Source organism: Balaenoptera acutorostrata, chromosome 2 (genome assembly GCF_949987535.1).
Source record: "Balaenoptera acutorostrata chromosome 2, mBalAcu1.1, whole genome shotgun sequence".
In the NCBI taxonomy this organism is placed as follows: domain Eukaryota; kingdom Metazoa; phylum Chordata; class Mammalia; order Artiodactyla; family Balaenopteridae; genus Balaenoptera; species Balaenoptera acutorostrata.
The window spans coordinates 117,260,795-117,280,859 of record NC_080065.1 but is presented as its reverse complement, the minus strand read 5'-3'; the positions used below and the strand labels follow the sequence as shown (position 1 = coordinate 117,280,859).

The following is a 20,065-nucleotide window of genomic DNA, read 5'->3' as shown; positions in this document are numbered from 1 at the left end:
GACTTGCTGTGCTTCCTGGACTTGGGTGGCTATTTCCTTTCCCATGTTAGGGAAGTTTTCGACTATAATCTCTTCATATATTTTCTCTGGTCCTTTCTCTCTCTCTTCTCCTTCTGGGACCCCTATAATGCGAATGTTGTTGCATTTAACTTTGTCCCAGAGGTCTCTTAGGCTGTCTTCATTTCTTTTCATTCTTTTTTCTTTAGTCTGTTCCACAGCAGTGAATTCCAACATTCTGTCTTCCAGGTCACTTATCCATTCTTCTGCCTCAGTTATCCTGCTATTGATTCCTTCTAGTGTAGGTTTCATTTCAGTTATTGTATTGTTCATCTCTGTTTGTTCTTTAATTCTTCTAGGTCTTTGTTAAACATTTCTTGCATCTTCTCGATCTTTGCCTCCATTCTTATTCCGAGATCCTGGATCATCTTCACTATCATTATTCTGAATTCTTTTTCTGGAAGGTTGCCTATGTCCACTTCATTTAGTTGTTTTTCTGGGGTTTTATCTTGTTCCTTCACCTGGTATATAGCCCTCTGCCTTTTCACCTTGTTTATCCTTCTGTGAATGTGGTTTTTGTTCCACAGGCTGCAGGATTGTAGTTTTTCTTGCTTCTGCTGTCTGCCCTCTGGTGGTTGAGGCTGTCTAAGAGGCTTGATGGGAGGGACTGGTGGTGGGTAGAGCTGACTGTTGCTGTCCATATGCCATCTATTTTTCTTTTCCTCTGTGCTCAGTCTAGTTCCACTTGTTCATAGGGGGCCGCGTTCGGAGGCCTCGTGCCCTGCACTTCAGACCAGACTTTCTCGTGGGAAATGCCGACGCCGACACCTCAGCTCGAGGGGCGGTGCGCAGAAGCACTGCCCATGACACCCAGTTCCTCTCAGCAGTTTTAAAGAATACAGCCCTTATAGTCTGTAGTATGACCCTCAGACGAGATCTATTCGGTGTTGCCTCATGCCCAGACTACAGTCATGCTTTCCAGGCAGGAATTCCACAGAAATAATGTGCTCTTCTCAGTGCATCATTTCAGGGAGCATACAGTGTCAACCTATCTCACCACCAGTGAAGTTAACCTTAATCACCCGGTCCTCTTGGTGTCTGTCTGTCAAGTTTCTTCACTTAAAGCCACCATTTTACCCTTTGTAATTGATGAGCATTTGGAGCATTGATGTTCTGGGATAGTGTCAGTATGTCTTACAAACCTCTATCCACCAGTCTTTACTTCGATTGACTACTCCTGCCTGTAATGGTGATTTTCTATTTCCATTATTTCTTCTACATTTATTGTCATTCTACTGTAAGAATGAGCATTCTCCCCTCTTTAATTATATTGTTGTGGTCTCATGTATTGTATTCCCTTACCATCAGTGTTGTTCTGATCGTCAGATTGTCCCAGATTTGGCCAGTGGGACTCTCTTAAGGCTGATTCCTGTATCCTTTTGACATGTCCCCATCATTTTTTGAGAGCTTCATTATTATCTGGCAAAACGAGATGTTCCAGGCTCATCTTTTATTGCCCCTGCTTTGGAATCAGACATTTCTCTGGAGAGCCCTGGATCCTTCTAGTAGAGAACGACATTAAAAAACCAGGATCTGGGCACTCTGTTCACTGCTACTGTGGTGTCATTGCTTCTAGAACTTTTCATCAGACAGAGGTAGGAAATATATGTATTTATTTACTATAAATTCATACACACTTGTATCTTCTTATATCTATCTATCTATTGATAACAGTCAAGAGTTCATACCAGTACTCCCAGTTCCAGTACTATACCACAAAGTTTTTGGTAGCCTTTTCCTTCCCCTACTTGTAAATACTTTATCCAACAGTGGCTCTTGTTATGCTCTGTATATTTACTTATTTGCTCATCATAACCAACCTCTACCATGCCAGCCATCTCCTTCACCTGCCCACTCTGCGTACCCTGTCACCCAGCATCCACCGTATTGGATGCTAGTGAGCAGTTTGGTAACATGCCACTGCATGACAATGGGACTTGTCTTATTTTTTTTTTAAGATTTATTTATTATTTATTTATTTTATTTATTTTTGGCTGCGTCGGGTCTTAATTGCGGCAAGTGGTATCATCGTGTGGTGCACGGGCGTCTCTCTAGTTGTGGCGTGCGGGTTTTCTCTTCTCTAGTTGTGGTGCACGGGTTCCAGAGTGCGTGGGCTCTCTAGTTTGTGGCACGCGGGCTCTCTAGCTGAGGTGTGCAAGCTCAGTAGTTGTGGTGCACAGGCTTAGTTGCCCCGCGGCATGTGGGATCTTAATTCCCTAACCAGGGATCAAACCCGAGTCCCCTGCATTGTAAGGTGGATTCTTTACCACTGAACCACCAGGGAAGTCCCAGGGACTTGTCTTTAAATACAGTTTTGGGGCTTCCCTGGTGGCACAGTGGTTGAGAGTCTGCCTGCTAATGCAGGGGACACGGGTTCGAGCCCTGGTCTGGGAAGATCCCACATGCCACGGAGCAACTAAGCCCGTGAGCCACAACTACTGAGCCTGCGCATCTGGAGCCTGTGCTCCGCAACAAGAGAGGCCGCGATAGTGAGAGGCCCGCGCACCGCGATGAAGAGTGGCCCCCACTTGCCACAACTAGAGAAAGCCCTCGCACAGAAACGAAGACCCAACATAGCAATCAATCAATCAATAAATCTTAAAGTGTACAGTGGTTTTAAAAAAAAAAAAAATACAGTTTTGAATATATGGCCTAGTCTCCACAGAGATCCTGCCTCAGTGATTTAGCTAATCAGAATAATGGCCTTTCTTTAACATGTTGATCATTTCCACCCCTGACTTAGCTATATATGATCTAAGAACCGCATTTAAGTGACCTCAGATTGTGATTTGCCTTAATGATAGACCCAATTTGGTATTCTTGGAGTGTTTTGGAGGGTGGGAGAAGAATAAGAATGACCTGTGGTTGTCTTGTCCCTTAAATAGGTAATTCGAAGAGCCTTTCCTCTGACTTCCTTCTAGAGAAATGATTTACATACCTTATTAGCAGTGGGGTACCCTTTTTTATTTTTTAATAAATTCTTAAATAAGAACATTGTTAGTATTAATCTATGTTTGCTATGCAATAATTCTGGCCAGTGAAATTCTTTGGATGAATGCAACAAATTGAAATTTGAGGTTATGGGCAACAGTTGGTTTTTATATTTGGCTTAACATCTGGTTTATTTCTGTATTTGTTTTGTGTACCCATTTTTGAAAATGCTGCTAAGGTAATAAAGTTTAACATTGATTCAGAAGCTCAAGAAGGAGCAGTAGATAAATGTTGTTTGCATTCTTTCTTATAAATTGGGAAACAGGCAAGCAGTTAAACTCTGAGTTAATGTAAAAACTATTTATAGAACTTCTGGTTCCTCTGGTGAGCTAGAATGGAGAAACCATAGAAGAGGAAACCTCTGTTCCAGGAAGTAACAACAATAAAACATGCTATCTTGAGCTGCTATGTTGTTCCTATAGCCTGGGACAGAAGAGAATTTAAGGATGATTAAATTTGGAAGAAAACTTTATTTATTTACTTCTTTAATTTAACTCTTACCTCTTCCTTCTCTTTACTCACGACAGTCATTACATTATCCCCGCGTTCCTATGATGAAATGCCAATAAAAACAGCTATGGCCGAGTAAATGCTGTTGTGCATGTTTATTCCTCTGCCTTTTCTCTCTCTAAACCTCTGGGTGATGGTGGACTACAACCTAGAGAGACTACCTACTCCCAGTGCTGAGGGTTTTAAAGGTGAAACTTTACTTCAAGGACTTTGTAATAGAGTGGCTACAAAAGGAAGTAATCAATAGGAGTTCTTTGGTTCCTGAGCTACTTGTTTATTTTCTAATTCTTCCTATATTTTTCTTTTTTAGGCAACACCTGAGCGTCTCATCATGCATTTAATAGAAGAGCATTCCATTGTGGACCCAACTTATATAGAAGATTTCCTATTAACTTACAGAACATTTCTTGAAAGTCCTTTGGATGTTGGGACCAAACTATTGGAATGGTTTAAAATTGACAGCTTAAGGGATAAGGTTGGTTTTATAATTATAAAAGGCATGAAAGTGATTTTAACTTTTAAATTTTATTCCCCCAAAACCTTTTGCAATTGACAAGTTAAATGTTTATTTTGGTAAGATTCAGTTCGCCTAAAAAGTTAGTGAATCAGTATAGACATATCTCTGCTTGGTTACTTTTATGACAGAATAACATGTTAAAAGTGGATATTTTGCCTTCTAAAAGGCAAAAACTGAAAGCAGGCTGTGGTGTAGCTATAAATTCAGAAGATGGATGATAATATTTTTACACTTTATCAAAATAGTTGGTGGTTACTGAGGAGATCAATAAAACATTTAAAAGTCATTTAATAGTTTAGAAAGAATATTCACCAAGTAAATTCTTTCAAGAGGGCTTAGAAACAATCTAAATAGAATTAGAAATACATTGATTTTTGAGTTAAAGACTTTATAATCATTTTAAAACAGTTTATCTTTTTGACCTTAATTTATCACTGCTGTAACTTAATTTAATCTAGCTTTGAGTTTTGTTGGTTTTTTTTTTTTTTTTGCATTAAACATTGTTTGCTGTTTTAAATAGATTATCTTACCTTATTTTATGGGGTATTTGTACTTCTCATGGAAAGAATAGTGATACCTCAGCTACTGGTACATTACTACCAGTAAACTACCTCAGTAACAGGTAGGAAGTTAGTCATTTTAAGAAAAATAAAAGGAGGGCCATAATAATTGCCTGGTGTATCTTTCTGAGTTATACTTTAAGGGAAATAAGTTAGATGTAGTTGGACTGTGGAATTCTATCGTCTAGGAAACTCAAGTGTCCAAAACTACAGGCTTGCCTTCCCCCTGATTTTGAAATTATATATAGTTACTTAGGTTGCTGAGGAAATAAAGGCATGCTAGAGAATGAACAAAAATATGACTTAGGGACAACTAAATATTCATGTGTAAAAGAATGAAGTTTGACCTTTATACCATATTCAGTATTAACTCAAAATGGATCAGAGACCTAATATTAGAACTAAAATTATAATACTCTTCAAAGAAAAGAAGGGGTGAAAAAAAATCATGACCTTGGATTAGGCAATGGTTTCTTAGGTATGATACCCAAAGCACAACCTTGAACAATGGAAAAAATAGATATATTGAACTTCATCAAAATTAAAACCTTTTCTACATTAAAGGTACTATCAGGAAAAACAGGACAACACATGGAATAGGAGAATATATTTGCAAATCATATGTCTGATAAGGGTCTAGTATCCAGAATGTATAAAGAACTCTTACAACTCGACACCAAAAAGACAATACAATTTAAAATGGACAAAGGACTTGAATAGACATTTCTCCCAAGAAGATATGTAAATGGCCAGCAATCACATGAAAAAGATGTTCAATGTCATTAGTCAGGGAAATTGCAAATCAAAACCACAGTGATGGTTTTGATCACTTCACACCCACTAAGATGACTTAAAAAAAGGAAAGGAAATAACAAGCATTTTAAGGGTGTTGATGTGGAGAAAATGGAATTCCCATACATTGGTTATAGTAATGTAAAATGGTGTAGCTGCTGTGGAAAACAGCTTAGCAGTTCTTCAAAAAGTTAAACATAGAATTAACTGTGTAACCCCGTAGTTCTACTCCTGAAGGATATATCCAAAAGAGCTAATAGGTGTGCAAACAAAAGTTTGTAAGTCGTGTTCATAGCAGCACTATTGATGATGGCCAAAAAGTGGAAACAACCCAAATGTCCATCAACTGATGAATGGATAAACAAAATATGGTATGCCATATAATGAAATATTATTCAGCCATTAAAAAAAAATGAAATACTGATACATGCTGCAACATGCATAAACCTTGAAAATATTATGGTAAGACAAAGAAGCCAGTCATAAAAGATCACATATTGTATGAGGTATCCAGGTAGACAAATCACAGAGACAGAAAAGCAAGTAAGTAGTGGATGTTAGGGGCTGGAAGGAGGGCAGAATGGGAGGTGACTGCTTATTGGGAATGGGGTTTTCTTTTGGGGTGATGAAAATGTTCTAGAACTAGTAGTGGGGACGGTTGTACACAACTGTGAATGTGCTAAATGCCACTGAATTGTACACTTTAAAGTGGTTAAAATGGTGGATTTTATGTGTATTTTACCACAATTTTAAAAGTATATGACTTAAAATTACTTATTGTTAGGCACTTTTTTTTTCCTTTTTTTTTTTTTTAGATTTTGGAAAATTCTCTGGCTTATTTCTTTTGATCTTATTTTGGCTCCTGTGTCTTTTCTTAATATTCAGAAGCTTTTTATTATTATTAATATTTATTGGAGTGTAGTTGCTTTACAGTGTTGTGTTTCTGCTGTACAGCAAAGTGAATCAGGTATACATATACATATATCCCCTCTTTTTTGGATTTCCTTTGCATTTAGGTCACCACAAAGCACTGAGTAGAGTTCCCTGTAGACACATTATTTAATTCAACCTCCATTTGTTAGTTTTTAACTTTTCTGTTAATCTGTGGCACAAAGTAATAAATCAGTTCACAACTTTGAAAATACACAGTATTTACGAAGGAAGTTTCAGATTTTTATTATAATTTTGGTGAAACATGTTCTCAGCTAAAGAAACACTTTTGACATTTGCCTGCTCTTGGAGGCTTGTGTTTTAAGATACTGTCCAAAATATACATCGCATGTACTTCTTACGTGTTAGTATACAGCCTTGTTTTTTCAGTGAAGGCAGAGTCTTGGCTTTCTCTGTTACTTGTGTACGTAAGGAAGCAAAAGCTCAAACTAAGACATGCCTCTCTGTTAGAATGAGCCTTTTGTGTGTGAGCAGGTGGGCAAAGGGATTAGCCATAAAGCTCAATTCCCCCTCGGTTTAAGACATGCTTTTGGAACCTACTTTTGCAGAAAGAATGCCTCTCGTATAATCGTATGCTGCCTCTTCCATGTTTCCGCAGGTAACACGGATTGTATTATTATGGGTAAATAATCATTTTAATGATTTTGAAGGTGATCCTGCTATGACTCGATTTCTGGAGGAATTTGAAAAAAATCTGGAAGATACAGTAAGGCTCAGAAGAATTTTATCTTCTTCAGAGTTTAGGGATTCTTAGCAACCTCCCACCCCACCCCCGAAGAATAGCAACTCAGAACAGCTTTCATCTTCTCCTGTGTCTTGATTGCCTGTTCTGAGAACTTCCAAATCTGTATTCTAGACTTCTGTTCATCCTCTGCTACTTCCGCCCAAACAAAAATCATGCTTCTTCCACAGTCTTCACTGATGTAGGCATACAAATACACATACCTTATCAGATCTACTTTAGACTTTAAGTCTCCCTTCTGCATGTGATTTCACTTGTTCTTAATATACAACACCTATGATTAATACCCTCAAGGTCTTCTTAACTTTCATGGTAGCTATTTATAAATCCATTTTGTTCTCCCTATTAGATTTAAAACTTTGAACTGCAACTGGGTTGTCTGCTCCAAGAAACTTGAAATTTTAGGAAGTAAATAATAATGCAGCTCAGGAGTCAGATTGCCTGAATTAACATTCAGACTTCACCACTTGGTGGATATGTGAACTTGGACAAGTTGTCCAACCTTATATGCCTCAGTTGTCTTATTTTATAGACAGTAGCCTATAGATTGTTGAGATTGTTGTGAGGATTTTAGTGAGTTAATAAACATAAGAATCTGCCAGCAAAACCTGGCACATAGCAAATTTTCAAGAACCATTGTTATTACTCATATAGTACAAGTGGATTAAGTTGAATAAAGAGGGGGAAATTGGCAGATTTTTTTGTCCCTTTCCTTACCTCTTGGTTCCTTGTAACCTTTTCAGCAGCACATCTGCTCTATGTGAAATGGGGGGAATGAACAGGGAACTTGATTAAGAGGCCCATAGAGGCTCTTCCAGTGCTGGCTATGTAAATATTCAAGGGGCTTATGGAAAATAGAAACTGCCTTACAATCATGGGATTTTTTTCCCCAGTAATCAAGTCAGTCATCAAGTATTTATTGAACTCTACTTTATACTCCAAGCTGTTATATAGGATCACAACAGGTGTAAGACTTGGTTCCTACCCTGAAAAAAATTTAGCTTCTTGTTATAGACATGAGATTTACTTAGTACACTATTTGAGAATAGTTAAATATTAAACTGATATTAGAACCTGAAAGTTAGAATATTACTAAGTTTAAGGAAGATCTAAAATAATATAAGAATAATATTTCTAGAAGAGATGGAGACTTGAATGTGTCTTTGAATGTTAGACAATGTTGGGAAGGTGGTTCAAGTCCTTTAAGGTTTTAAATAAGGGTTTAAAAAGATTCTGGTTTTATGTAACAGCCAGGAGATAAGCAAGATGGTAATAACAGATTATGTATTAGTAAGGTTCAGAAAATGAAGAAGAAATTTTTTTTGTCATCCCTCTCTAAATGAGACATCACTTTGAAATCTTTTCTAACCTTTTCTAGAAACTTTAAAAAAATCATATTAAGAGATCTTATTCTTTTTTTTAAACATCTTTATTGAAGTATAATTGCTTCACAGTGGTGTGTTAGTTTCTGCTTTATAACAAAGTGAATCAGCTACAGATATACACACGTTCCCATTATCTCCTCCCTCCCGCATCTCCCTCCCTCCCACCCTCCCCATCCCACCCCCCCAGGCGGTCACAAAGCACCGTGCTGATCTCCCTGTGCTATGCGGCTGCTTCCCACTAGCTATCTATTTTACATTTGGTAGTGTGTATATGTCCATGACACTCTCTCATCCTGTCACATGTCACCCCTTCCCCTCCCCATATCCTCAAGTCCATTCTTTAGTAGGTCTGTGTCTTTATTCCTATCTTGCCACTAGGTTCTTCATGGCCTTTTTTTTTTTTTTCCCTTAAATTCCATATATATGTGTTAGCATACTGTATTTGTTTTTCTCTTTCTGACTTACTTCACTCTGTATGGCAGACTCTAACTCCATCCACCTCATTACAAATACCTCCATTTCATTTCTTTTTATGGCTGAGTAATATTCCATTGTATATATGTGCCACATCTTCTTTATCCATTCATCCGATGACGGACACTTAAGAGATCTTATTCTTGAGAGTGCTCTAGGGTGGAATGTTTCCCTCCTTCAGTTTTATTTACCCCTATTTATATGTTCTTTATTTCCTCTATATTTTAAATATAGCTCTAATTCTAATAATTTTAGGTGATTTTTAAAAGCCTATAGGAATAAATATATACATTTATATATACCTTACCCCTTTCTACTTTCTAGAAAATGAATGGTCATCTCCGGTTATTGAATATTGCCTGTGCTGCAAAGGCTAAGTGGAGACAGGTTGTACTGCAAAAGGCTTCCCGGGAGTCCCCTCTGCATTTCAGCCTAAATGGAGGAAGTGAGAAGGCATTTGGTATTTTTGTTGAAGGTGTAGAACCTGGTAGCAAAGCTGCTGATGCAGGACTGAAACGTGGTGATCAGGTAAGTAAATAACAACCACTTAAAGCCTTTTTATAAGTAATAGGTGTGCTACTTTTTTCCTCATCTGATATTTCTTCAAGTAAGCATGGTAAATTTCAGGAAGTATTTTTTAAGCTTATTTTTAGAGGTAGTATTTTTTTAATCCTTTATTTTAAAAATGTCTTTGTCATATATCCATTACTTTTAATGGTAAATTTGATATAGTACATCCAGAAACAGCATGGTAGTCTGGCCACTGTCGACCTGAATGGTCCTGCACATTCTCCAAGGATTAGGAAGCTCTATCAGTTGGCAACTTCACAGTATTCCAGAAAGATCCATATGAGAATTAGCACCCTACCCTTGCATGTTGTAAAGGAGTAAGCACTTCTATCCTTACTCTAAGTGGCCTAAGATTACCATAAATGATGGTTTTGGTTTCAATAATGTTCATATGGTAACAGAACTACATCCATAAGCAGAGTGAGCTGGCTGAAGGACTAGGAAAAGGAAGGAGACACTGGGAGTAAGTTGATAGGGATTTATTCTCTCCATGTAGGCATTAGTTAACTATAGAACAGTATATTTCAAAAATGAGATTACGGACAGCCTTTTTACTAAAAAATACAATTCCTAGACCCACCTCAGTCTTAGTAATCATATTAATCACATTCTGCAGAGATGAAGACTGGAAATCTGTATTTTGAACAAAGCTCTCTAGATAATTCTCATGCACACCAAAGAGTCTAGATAATTCTCATGTACACCAAAGAGTGGTTTCTCGTCTAGCTGAATCACTTGGGAAGCTGAATTTGTTCCACTTAAAAATTTTGGTTTGTTCACACATTCATTTAGAATGTGACTTTATTTTACTTTTAACCAAACCATACTGTCATTTTTTTAAATTAAGAGGGCATTCACAGAGACTTCCCTGGTGGTTCAGTGGGTAAGAGTCCGTGCTTCCACTGCAGTGGGCACAGGTTCGATCCCTGGTCAAGGAACTAAGATCCCGCATGCCACGAGGCCAAAAAAAAGAGGGCATTCACATTATGAAAAGGTCTACACTTCAGGACAGTGGCTCTCAACCAGCAGTAATTTTGTCACCCAGGAGACATTTGGTGATGTCTGGAGTTATTTTTGATTGTCATGACTTGGGAATTACTACTGGCATCTAGTGGATAGAGGCCAGGGATACTGCTAAAGAGCCTACAACACCCCGTGACAAAGCAGCCACCACAACAGAGTTATCCAGACCAAATATTAATAGTGCAAGGGGTTAAGAAACTCTCACATAATAAGTAAAACGTATATCGTAAAAAAATATTTTAAAATTTAAAAAATGATGTAATTTTAGAAAAGAAACTCTTATATAAAGTTTTAACGATACCCTTCTTTCCCTAAGGGAGTTTTATAGAATAGAGATTTCTGGACCTTACTCAGACTACTCATTAAGAATTTCTAGTAGCAAGGAACCTGGAGTCATTATATTTATTGTTCTAGTATTTTTTGGTAAACATATTTAAGAATCTCATTCTTCACAGGAAGAAAAAAAAAAAGAAAAATCCAGTGGTTTCATTCCTGACAGAGGAGAGAAATTTATCATGTTTTTACTTCTTCCCTCAGTCTTCCCAAGTATGGTTGAAATTATCTGAGATTTTACATCTAGATTATAAGTCATTTTTTTAACATTATGGATGTTCTGTTTTAAGAGTACTTTGACATTTGCATTAAGTTTCATAAGATTATTATTAACAATCATTTAGATATTTGCACCTGCCTTACTGATTTCATTGATCACCTCCACTTCATCTATGCCAATATGTCCCCATTATTTTATCTCACGATTGTCTTCTAGTACTTCTAGTACCTTGTCTAGTACTTTTTTCAAAAAGGGTAAATGAGTACTATAACTTTGTGTCCTTACATGTCTTGATGATACTTTTTTGTTCAGTGGAGTGTAAAAATCTTTTATCACAGTCATTCTTCCCTCAGAACATTGAAGTCACAGAAAAGTATCACATCACTTAATGTGGCCCAAAAGAAGTCCAAACCATCCTTTATTTTTCTTTTCTAGGTACCTCTGGTTCTCCTCCTCCCCCCCACCCCACCACCAACCCCAACAGTGATCCTTATAGAGTCTCTGTTCTAAGTCTTTGGAATTCAGAATTTTCATGGGATTTTTTTTTTTTAATCTCTTTATTTATTTATTTATTTGCCTGGTACTAGATGATCCATTTCAGTATGTAGACTGAAGACTTTTTTGAACTCTGGGGATTTTACTTCTGTGATTTTTTTTTTTCTTTTTCTTTTCCTAATATTTTGTTTCTCACTCTTTTTTATCCTTTTGAAATCTTTGTGTCAGTCCTTGAGATCTGTCCTCTGTACTGCCTTTTTTTCTCATTGTGTTTATCTCTTTATCCTTTTTCCTTGGAATTAGTACTTTTGAATAAGCTTCCTGATGATCCTGAGGTGCAGCCAAGTTTGTGAAGCCCTGATGTGGGTGATCAGCAGTGTCAAATGGAACAAGACCCCATCACAGTTGTGCTTGTTGCTTTTTGACTGCCTGATTCAGTCAGCGGCAGGAAATGATATTAGATGCATTTAAAGTACCACTTTTAAATGAATTTATCTCTCTTTCAAATGCAGTAAATTTGCATTTAGAATACTTCACTAAAATTTGTACATACACACACAGGTGATAATTTTTATGAGCTGATCTGACACAATTAAAAATTTTCCTTCATATATAAAACATTATGTTTTTAAAAAATTTTTTTCTAGTATGATCCCAGAGGGAATGAACTTAAAAAAAAATGTTTATAGTAGAGATTTAGGAAAATACCACAATACAGAGAAAAAAAATTAGATAGTAACTCCACTACTCACAGAGATAACCATTGTTCACACATAGGTGCATTTTATTTAAGTTTTATTTTTTCACCATTAAACTTAAGATTGCAGAAATAACTAATACTGTTTTTGTCTTAATTTGTATTTTTCAAACACTTTTCTCAAGATAATGGAAGTAAATGGACAAAACTTTGAGAATATAACGTTTGTGAAGGCCCTTGAAATTTTGAGGAATAATACTCATCTTGCACTTACTGTAAAGACCAACATTTTTGGTGAGTTTTGTTGTCAAAAACTATCTGAGCCCTTTTGCTTGTTGATACAAAAGAAAAAAATCACTACAGTGAAAGGGAGGAAAGTAAAAATACTTAAAACATGTTTCTATCTAAGATTTTTGAACATTTTTAGGATCTTTAGTGCTGAGATATAGTATTCTGTACTCTAGAATTTTTATTTGTATTTAATTATTTTGAAATTTTAGTTTTAAAATAGGTGTACAACTACACTTAGTCATTTATGAAATGTCTACTGAGTATCTATTATGTACTGTACTTTGCCTGGGGATACTGAATGAAACTTAGATTGATCTGAATGAAACTGAGAAGTCATAGTCAGGCTTTTTTTCTCCCTGCTAATGTGCAAATCAGTCTACTTCTAATGTTTTAGCTAGCTTTCTGAAATAATAATATGAATGCCAGATTAGCTGTTTCATGGAAATAAATTCAGTAAAACATTGAATTAATTAATCAGTGAATTGCTGATTTTTAATAACAGTATACCTTTCTTTGTAAAAATATTGATTACTGTTCCTATAGTATGTTTTGATCATGTTACTATTTGAATGAAGCAAGGACTAAGCTTGTACTTTTAACTTAATCTACTATTTGGGTTTTTTTTTTTTTAACTTTTGGAAGACTGTGACTTAGTTTGGTTAGATTTCATAGGATTTTCTCTGAAATTCTGAGAAGGGCAACAGTAAAAAAAAGTGTAGCAATTAAAAACTATCAAAGAAAATTTAAGAGTCATTATAAAGTAGGAAGGAAAAAAATTTCTCTACATCATTTAGGTTGAAATTTGAAGAATAAGAGTTGAATTTTAAAACTGTGCCTATGGAAAAGGAAGTGTGTGTGTGTGTGTTTTCCCCCCACTTTGGCTCCTCCTTATCCTGCACTTAGTCATAATGAAAAATGAAACATTTGGTGTTTTTCCTCTTTTCACTTGAGTCCCTTTCACTGAATTACGTCATGCTAAATCTGGCATATAATAGTCTATTGGCAATTTCCAAATATTATATAAGTTTAGCATAGAATAAGTAAACCTTAAAAGTTTCTGGATTTCCTAGACTTTGGACTAGTATCTAGAAATATCAACTTTTGGGTTAAAATAAAAGGATTCTGATTTTGAAAAATATGAAAGCAGAGGTTGCTCTGACACTTAAAGCATATTGTTTAGTCTCTCTATTCAGTTTCTCCAGCTCTGTTTCATAGGGTTCTTTTTTTTTTTTATTATTTTTTGGCTGCGGTGGGTCTTCATTGCTGTGCATGGGCTTTCTTTAGTTGCGGCAAGCAGGGGCTACTCTTCGTTGCGTTGCACAGGCTTCTCATTGCAGTGGCTTCTCTTGTTGTGGAACACAGGCTCTAGGTGTGCAGGCTTCAGTAGTTGTGGCACGTGGACTCAGAAGTTGTGGCTCGCGGCCTCTAGAGCGCAGGCTCAGTAGTTGTGGCACACGGGCTTAGTTGCTCTGCGGCATGTGTGATCTTCCCGAACCAGGGCTCGAACCCATATCCCCTGCATTGGCAGGCGGATTCTTAACCAGTGCGCCACCAGGGAAGTCCTCATAGGGTACTTATAAGCATCAGTACCTTTAAACTTTTTTTGTTCCTGGCACATAATAATTACTAACTAGTATCAAATGTGGTTGTGTATAAAAACATAGAGGTAGTATAATGTAGTGGTTAACAACATGGACCCTGGGAGACAAAATTGATCTGAAGGCTGCAAGAGGAAGAGAAACCACAACCTCTGAACTCTTTGGATGGTGAGAAGCAATTGCCCAACAGAACCCTAGATTGGATGTTGCAGAGTGTGGGAGTTACGTGGTGCTACAGAAGGGGGCCCGTACCCTCAAGACCTCTTTCCTTGCCCCAGCCAGAGTGTAATCAGCCAACATTCTCCTCATGCAAAAAACACCAAAGAGTATCTCAAAGAAATATTAGTAGAAAATTTGTTGAAATGGAGCATTTTAGCCTGGATGTGGTGCCTGGAATAAAGTCCCAGTAACTCTGGCATTATCATGAAGCAAAGTTGAGCAGTTAGGTCATCCTGCATGGAATTCACAGTCAAAACACCTACAAAAAGGCAAGCTGTGACCAGAAAACAGATTTGTTTAGATGATACTAGGTATTTGCTCATTTTGTGTTAATTAGAACTGACAGCAAGGGATCACCAGTTATAAGAGAACCAGGATTATTGAGGGGTGATGGTAAAGAACCTAGTAAGTGAGCTTATAGATTTTGGAGAAAATAGTTAATTTGAGGAGGAGAAGAAAACCATTTCTAGAACTCAGCACAGAGAGATTTAAAAATTCATTCCTTAAAACAAGAACAGGATATTTGGAAAAAAGACAGTCACTGAGAAAAATACCTCTTGGGGTTATTTTAAATATGCAAAGGCATATTTTAGTAGAAAAGACAGAAACATTCAGTAGAATGAGTAGGTAACTTGAGAAAATCAACTTTATAGAGCAAAAAAAGACAAAATGCAATTGAGCACTATTCCAAGAGATCTAAAAGAAAATGTGCAGAAGAAGAAAGTATTTAGGAAACAATGGCAGAGGCCATTCCAGAATGAAAGAAAGATGTGACTCCCAATTCAAAGGACCACCTATAATCTGAGCAAAATTAGTTTAAAAAACTTGTCTTCTATTTCTAGTATTGACTGAGAACAACTAAAGGAGCTGGCTAGTGAAGAGCTACCTGCCATTGAACAGAGAAGTTAGACCTTAAAGAGGTAAACTGGAGCCATATCTGCCCTGGAGCATTTACCAGTACAGAAAAAACAACTGAGAGACTGAGCTTTTTTTGGCAATAGGCTCCCAGGAAAAGTTGAAAGAGTTGGAATCCTGCACTTGTTAAAATCACAAACTCTGGATGTGTCAAATCCCTTACCACTCATCCTGAGACTGTACCCCACAAAGGATGTTTTATTTCCCAGGGCTATTTTCCCATCCATAGAATGTAGCTGAGAGAAGGAGCTGCTGAGAGAAGGTTCGTAGCGTAGAGCCTACTAAAGGCCAGAACACTCTAGCATAACAACATTTGTTCCTGATTGAGAACTTGAGTATCTAACTCTGAAGAGAATGTGGACTGTACTCTAGGCAACTCAGAAGAACCTCAAGTTTTGACCTGGCCCTAGGTCTCCAGTACCTGGCAAAAGAAAATAGAAATCCTCTTTAGAAGATGCTAGCAGCAGCCTATTATTTGTAAAAATAAGTTTCCAAATACGGAGTCAAACAATCAAACATTGTGAGGCCCTCTTAAAAATAATTTTAAGCCAGAACCAACAGAAACAGAACCGTAGGAGCTCCAGAATATCAAACACAGACTTTAAGGTGCTATTTGATATGTCCTTATGTCCCTGAAGATAAAAAGCAAATTAAGGATTCTGCTTCCGGTTAAAATGGAGTAAACAACATGCTACCCTTCATTTCCCACTGAACTCAACAATAAAACCTAAACAAAAATGATCCATCTATTTGAGAACTCAGAGAATTCAAAGTACCACCACCAGAAGTGAATTTACCATTTTTTTTCACTCCAGTATCCCCCGGACTGGACTCAAGGCAACATGAAACCTGGATGTGAATATTATGGTGCAGACCTAGAAGGACCCTGAAGCAGCCTGACTTAAGGAATGGGAAAGGAAACTCCTAAAGCTCAGACAGAGGGGGAATTCCCACAGATTTTTTTTTTTTCACTCTTGTTTTCTCCATATTCTCAGGCCCCAGCCTCCAAGCAATCCAGTGGCATTGACTGAGAAAATGTTCCTCATCCTTTAGTGAAGCAGTGGCTCCAAGAAAACAAAGCCAATGTCACTGCTTTTTTCCCCCACTCTCTCTGTCCCCCTCTACTTGGCCCCTAAGGCACTGCAGTGGACAGTTTCCCTCTAGAGGTCCAAAAAAGGGGGCCTAAGGAACTAGAAAGTACCAGGTTGATAACTAAGATGGAGAAAACAACCCCATAAAGTTGTTTATGAAATCCTGGGCTCACCCCCATCCTGTAGGTGCGTGAATCTGATCGTATTTAGCATATCATAGACTTTGAGAACTGGCCCAAGCAGACCTCTACTCAGGTCCCAGACTGACCACTAGGTGGTACAAAGTGGACAGATCTGTATAGCACTGCAGAGGCTTTGAAAATGGAGCACTGGAACCACAATCCGCAGAAGGCTAAACAAAAATACCAGCATTTCCCATGGGATGCAAATACGACTCAGAGCAGTTTTAACTGTAACAAGGATTCGTCACAGTTTTCTTTGTATTTATTTTGTATGGGGTTTGCTCAGCATTTGAATTTGTGCATTGTTGTTTGCTTATCAGTTTTCAAAATTTCATGGCCATTATTAATTACTACTGCCCCTTTTTCTTTCCCTCGCATGTGGGAAATCAGTTACTTATATGTTAGAAGATTTGCATCCCATCTATCTCTTACATTCTGTTCTATTCTTTCCAATTTTTTCTTTCTTTCAGTTTGGGTATTTTGTAATGACCTGTGTTTAAGAAAATAATCCTATTTTCTGCTGTATGCAGTCTACTGATAAATACATGCACTGAACTTAATTTTAGATATTTTTCAGTTCTGGAATATCCACTTGAATCTCCAGTTCTCTGTTGCACTTCTTCATCTTTTTCTTCATCTTTTCATCCATTTTATCTCTTTTCCTCTATGTTCTTTAATATATTTGTAATGGTTATTATCAAGTCCTTGTGTGTTAACTCTAACATTTGGATTATCTTTTATTCTGTTTTTCCCTCTGGCTATTTTCTTTCTTTGTGAGTCTTAAATTTTTTTATTGTATGCTGTACTTTGTATACAAAGGAACCTTAGTAGTGAAATTAGTATTTTCTCACAGATAGGATTTGCCATTTCCTCTGTTTAATCACATAGGGTAAGCGGAATTGAGCTGGGTCAGGCTGGGTTGCAGAATTACTTAGACTGTGTCCATTGGTTTCAAGTTGAGAGACTTGTCATGTGCTTGATGTAGGCCCCTCCTCTAATGGAACTTTGTCTCTAACAACTCAGAGATTGTGGGAAATTTGACTCTGCTTATTCAGCCTTGTCCTCCTACCTCCTCTCCCACCTCCAATCTCTTGATTCAGAATCTGGAACCTTTCTGTCTCCTTTTTTGTAAGTTTTTCCCTTCAGAGATTTTGAGCTTAGCTCTTCAGCCTCCCACCCCAAGCAGATAAATCTGTTGTGTGTTTGTTGGAAGTCTCTCCCTGTTGTGTGACTTTGTCTCCTGAGTACCATGAGAGTCTAAGAAATTTCCAGCCTCATGCCTTGTCTTACTAATAGAGATATCTCATGAAGAAAAGTGACACTGCTTTGGTGCCTCTCTGTATTCCAGTTTTCTTGCCAGTACTCGCAGCCATCAAAACTTCTCTTTCCTCTAGTAGAGTCCTTCCACCTGAGCCTCACCTTTTGCTTATATTTAGATTCAGCAATATCCCCAGAGAAGAAAACAGCTGGCAATCTCAGTTTACCCTCTTCCTGCTCTGGAGTTTTTATTCATCCATTCCTCTTACTTTTCACAACTTTCTAACATCTTTAAAAATCCAGCCACTCAGATAATTTTATTATTAGCATTTTAATTGTTAATAAAAGTAATACATGCATGTTTTGTAAATTACAGTACTAAAGAAAGACACCCAGTGGGATCATATTGTGTACAATATTCTATACCTTTCCACAGCAGTTTCATACAGGTTTACTTCTTGTGTAATTGTTATTGCATCGAATTCCATCACACTATTATCATAATCTATTGATCTGATGTCATATTGATGGATGTTTTAGGTTGTTTATAGTTTTTGCTATTTACAATGATGTAATAATCCTTTGTACTTATCTTTTATGTTTATATAGATATAGCTATAAGATAAATTCCTCAGAGTGGAATTACTTTTATAGTTACTGCGGTTTTACTTTCTAAAAGTTTCCCCAGTCTATGTACACTTCATTCATCAATGTATAAGAATGCCTCTGCAGTGGGTATAATCAACTTTACAGTTCCTGATATACAGTCTTTAATAAAGAAGGAAGTTGAGCACTTTTCTTATGTGCTAACATTTCTTCTTTATGAACAGTCTTCATTTGTCCATTTTTATGTTGAGTTATTCATCTTTTATTGATTTGTTTGAATGCCTTATAAATAAATAACAGTATCTCTTGGTCCTAAGGGTTGCAAATTTTTTCCCCAGTTGTCTTTTGACTTTCTTTGTTTGTTCATTTGTTTTGGGTTGTGTGTATAAATACACATACACACATACATATATGTAGAGAGAGAAATCTTAAATCTTTGTGTAGTCAAATTTATTAAACATTTCTTTTATTAATTCTTGGACACCTTCATTTTTGGTTCATATATTATATCTGATATTGATGTTTTAATGGTATTGTAATTACATTTGCTTACTGACATTAATTTTTGTCCCTCACTATTTTTTTTTAGTTTAACACAATCATTTCTTTATCTACAAATCACAAGCTCTGCAGATTTTTACTTATATACACAAGTCCAGTGAAGATATAAACTACTTTTTACACTCTTGAGTCACCTTACATACACACTGCAGCCAGGGATATCTGCTGCCCAGAGATTTCCTGTTGCTCTTAACAGAAAATTCAGACACCTTACCATAGCATTATCAAGCCCTTTCTCTACCTTGTTCTTCAGTCATCTTCATTTTCTTGAATTTTCCTTCTACCACAGGTACTTTAAACTTGAGATTTCCTCTACCTAGAATTAATCCTTCTTCTCCCTTTGCCTAGTTAAAATCAACTCACTTTACTGATCTCTTCTTAACACAGTGACTTAATGAAGGACAGTTTTCCCTTTCTTGCTCTCTTAACTAGTTCCTCGCGTTATGTTCTCTCTGTACCATATATCTTTGACTATGTTTCACAACAGGAGGAATCTGCAAACATCTAGCATAGTGCTTGACGTGTTCATAGGTCAGTAAATATTTTTTGAATTGGTGAGTATCTTGATTTTAGCTCAAAAAAGCATTTTTATTTTTACCACGTGGCTTAAAATAAAGTGAAATTTTTTAAGACGACTGAAAAGAATTTACTGTATTTTAATCAAGCAAGGTATCTTTGAAAGGTGACTCCCAAAGATTTCTGTTATCTTGAAGACAGAAACTGTGCTTTTCATAAACTTGCCTGGATCTAGGCAAAGAGATTGCTGGAAAGGCAAATGCCCCACTGTGCTTGTACTTTCCTTAAGGCTGAAGTGTAACTCACCAGACTTAGGATTGATAGAAAGTTATCTATAAATGCTTGGTTTTTTTACTTCAGACCGCTGTAGTGAATGCTTAGTGGCTTTCACTCTACTGAATTAAGTCTCACAGATATTACCTTGAGGAAATTGTCATATATTACAAAATTTAGTACTATTTATTTCTGGTAAAAGCAGGTCCAGCAGAGCTCTTCCCATTTTGTTGATGGCT

The 20,065-nt window shown here is 36.9% G+C and overlaps 1 protein-coding gene across 6 annotated transcripts in view; it reads left to right on the top strand.

Moving 5' to 3' along the window:
• The window catches only part of RAPGEF6 (Rap guanine nucleotide exchange factor 6), a 231,694-nt gene that overhangs the window by 151,795 nt on the left and 59,834 nt on the right, over nucleotides 1-20,065 (top strand). For all 6 annotated transcript variants that reach the window (XM_007188521.2, XM_007188525.3, XM_007188519.3 and 3 more), the window contains 4 exons: nucleotides 3,869-4,033; nucleotides 6,977-7,084; nucleotides 9,304-9,507; nucleotides 12,503-12,611. In XM_007188521.2, coding sequence (XP_007188583.1) covers nucleotides 3,869-4,033; nucleotides 6,977-7,084; nucleotides 9,304-9,507; nucleotides 12,503-12,611 — 586 coding nt within the window. The remainder of the gene's footprint in view (nucleotides 1-3,868; nucleotides 4,034-6,976; nucleotides 7,085-9,303; nucleotides 9,508-12,502; nucleotides 12,612-20,065) is intronic.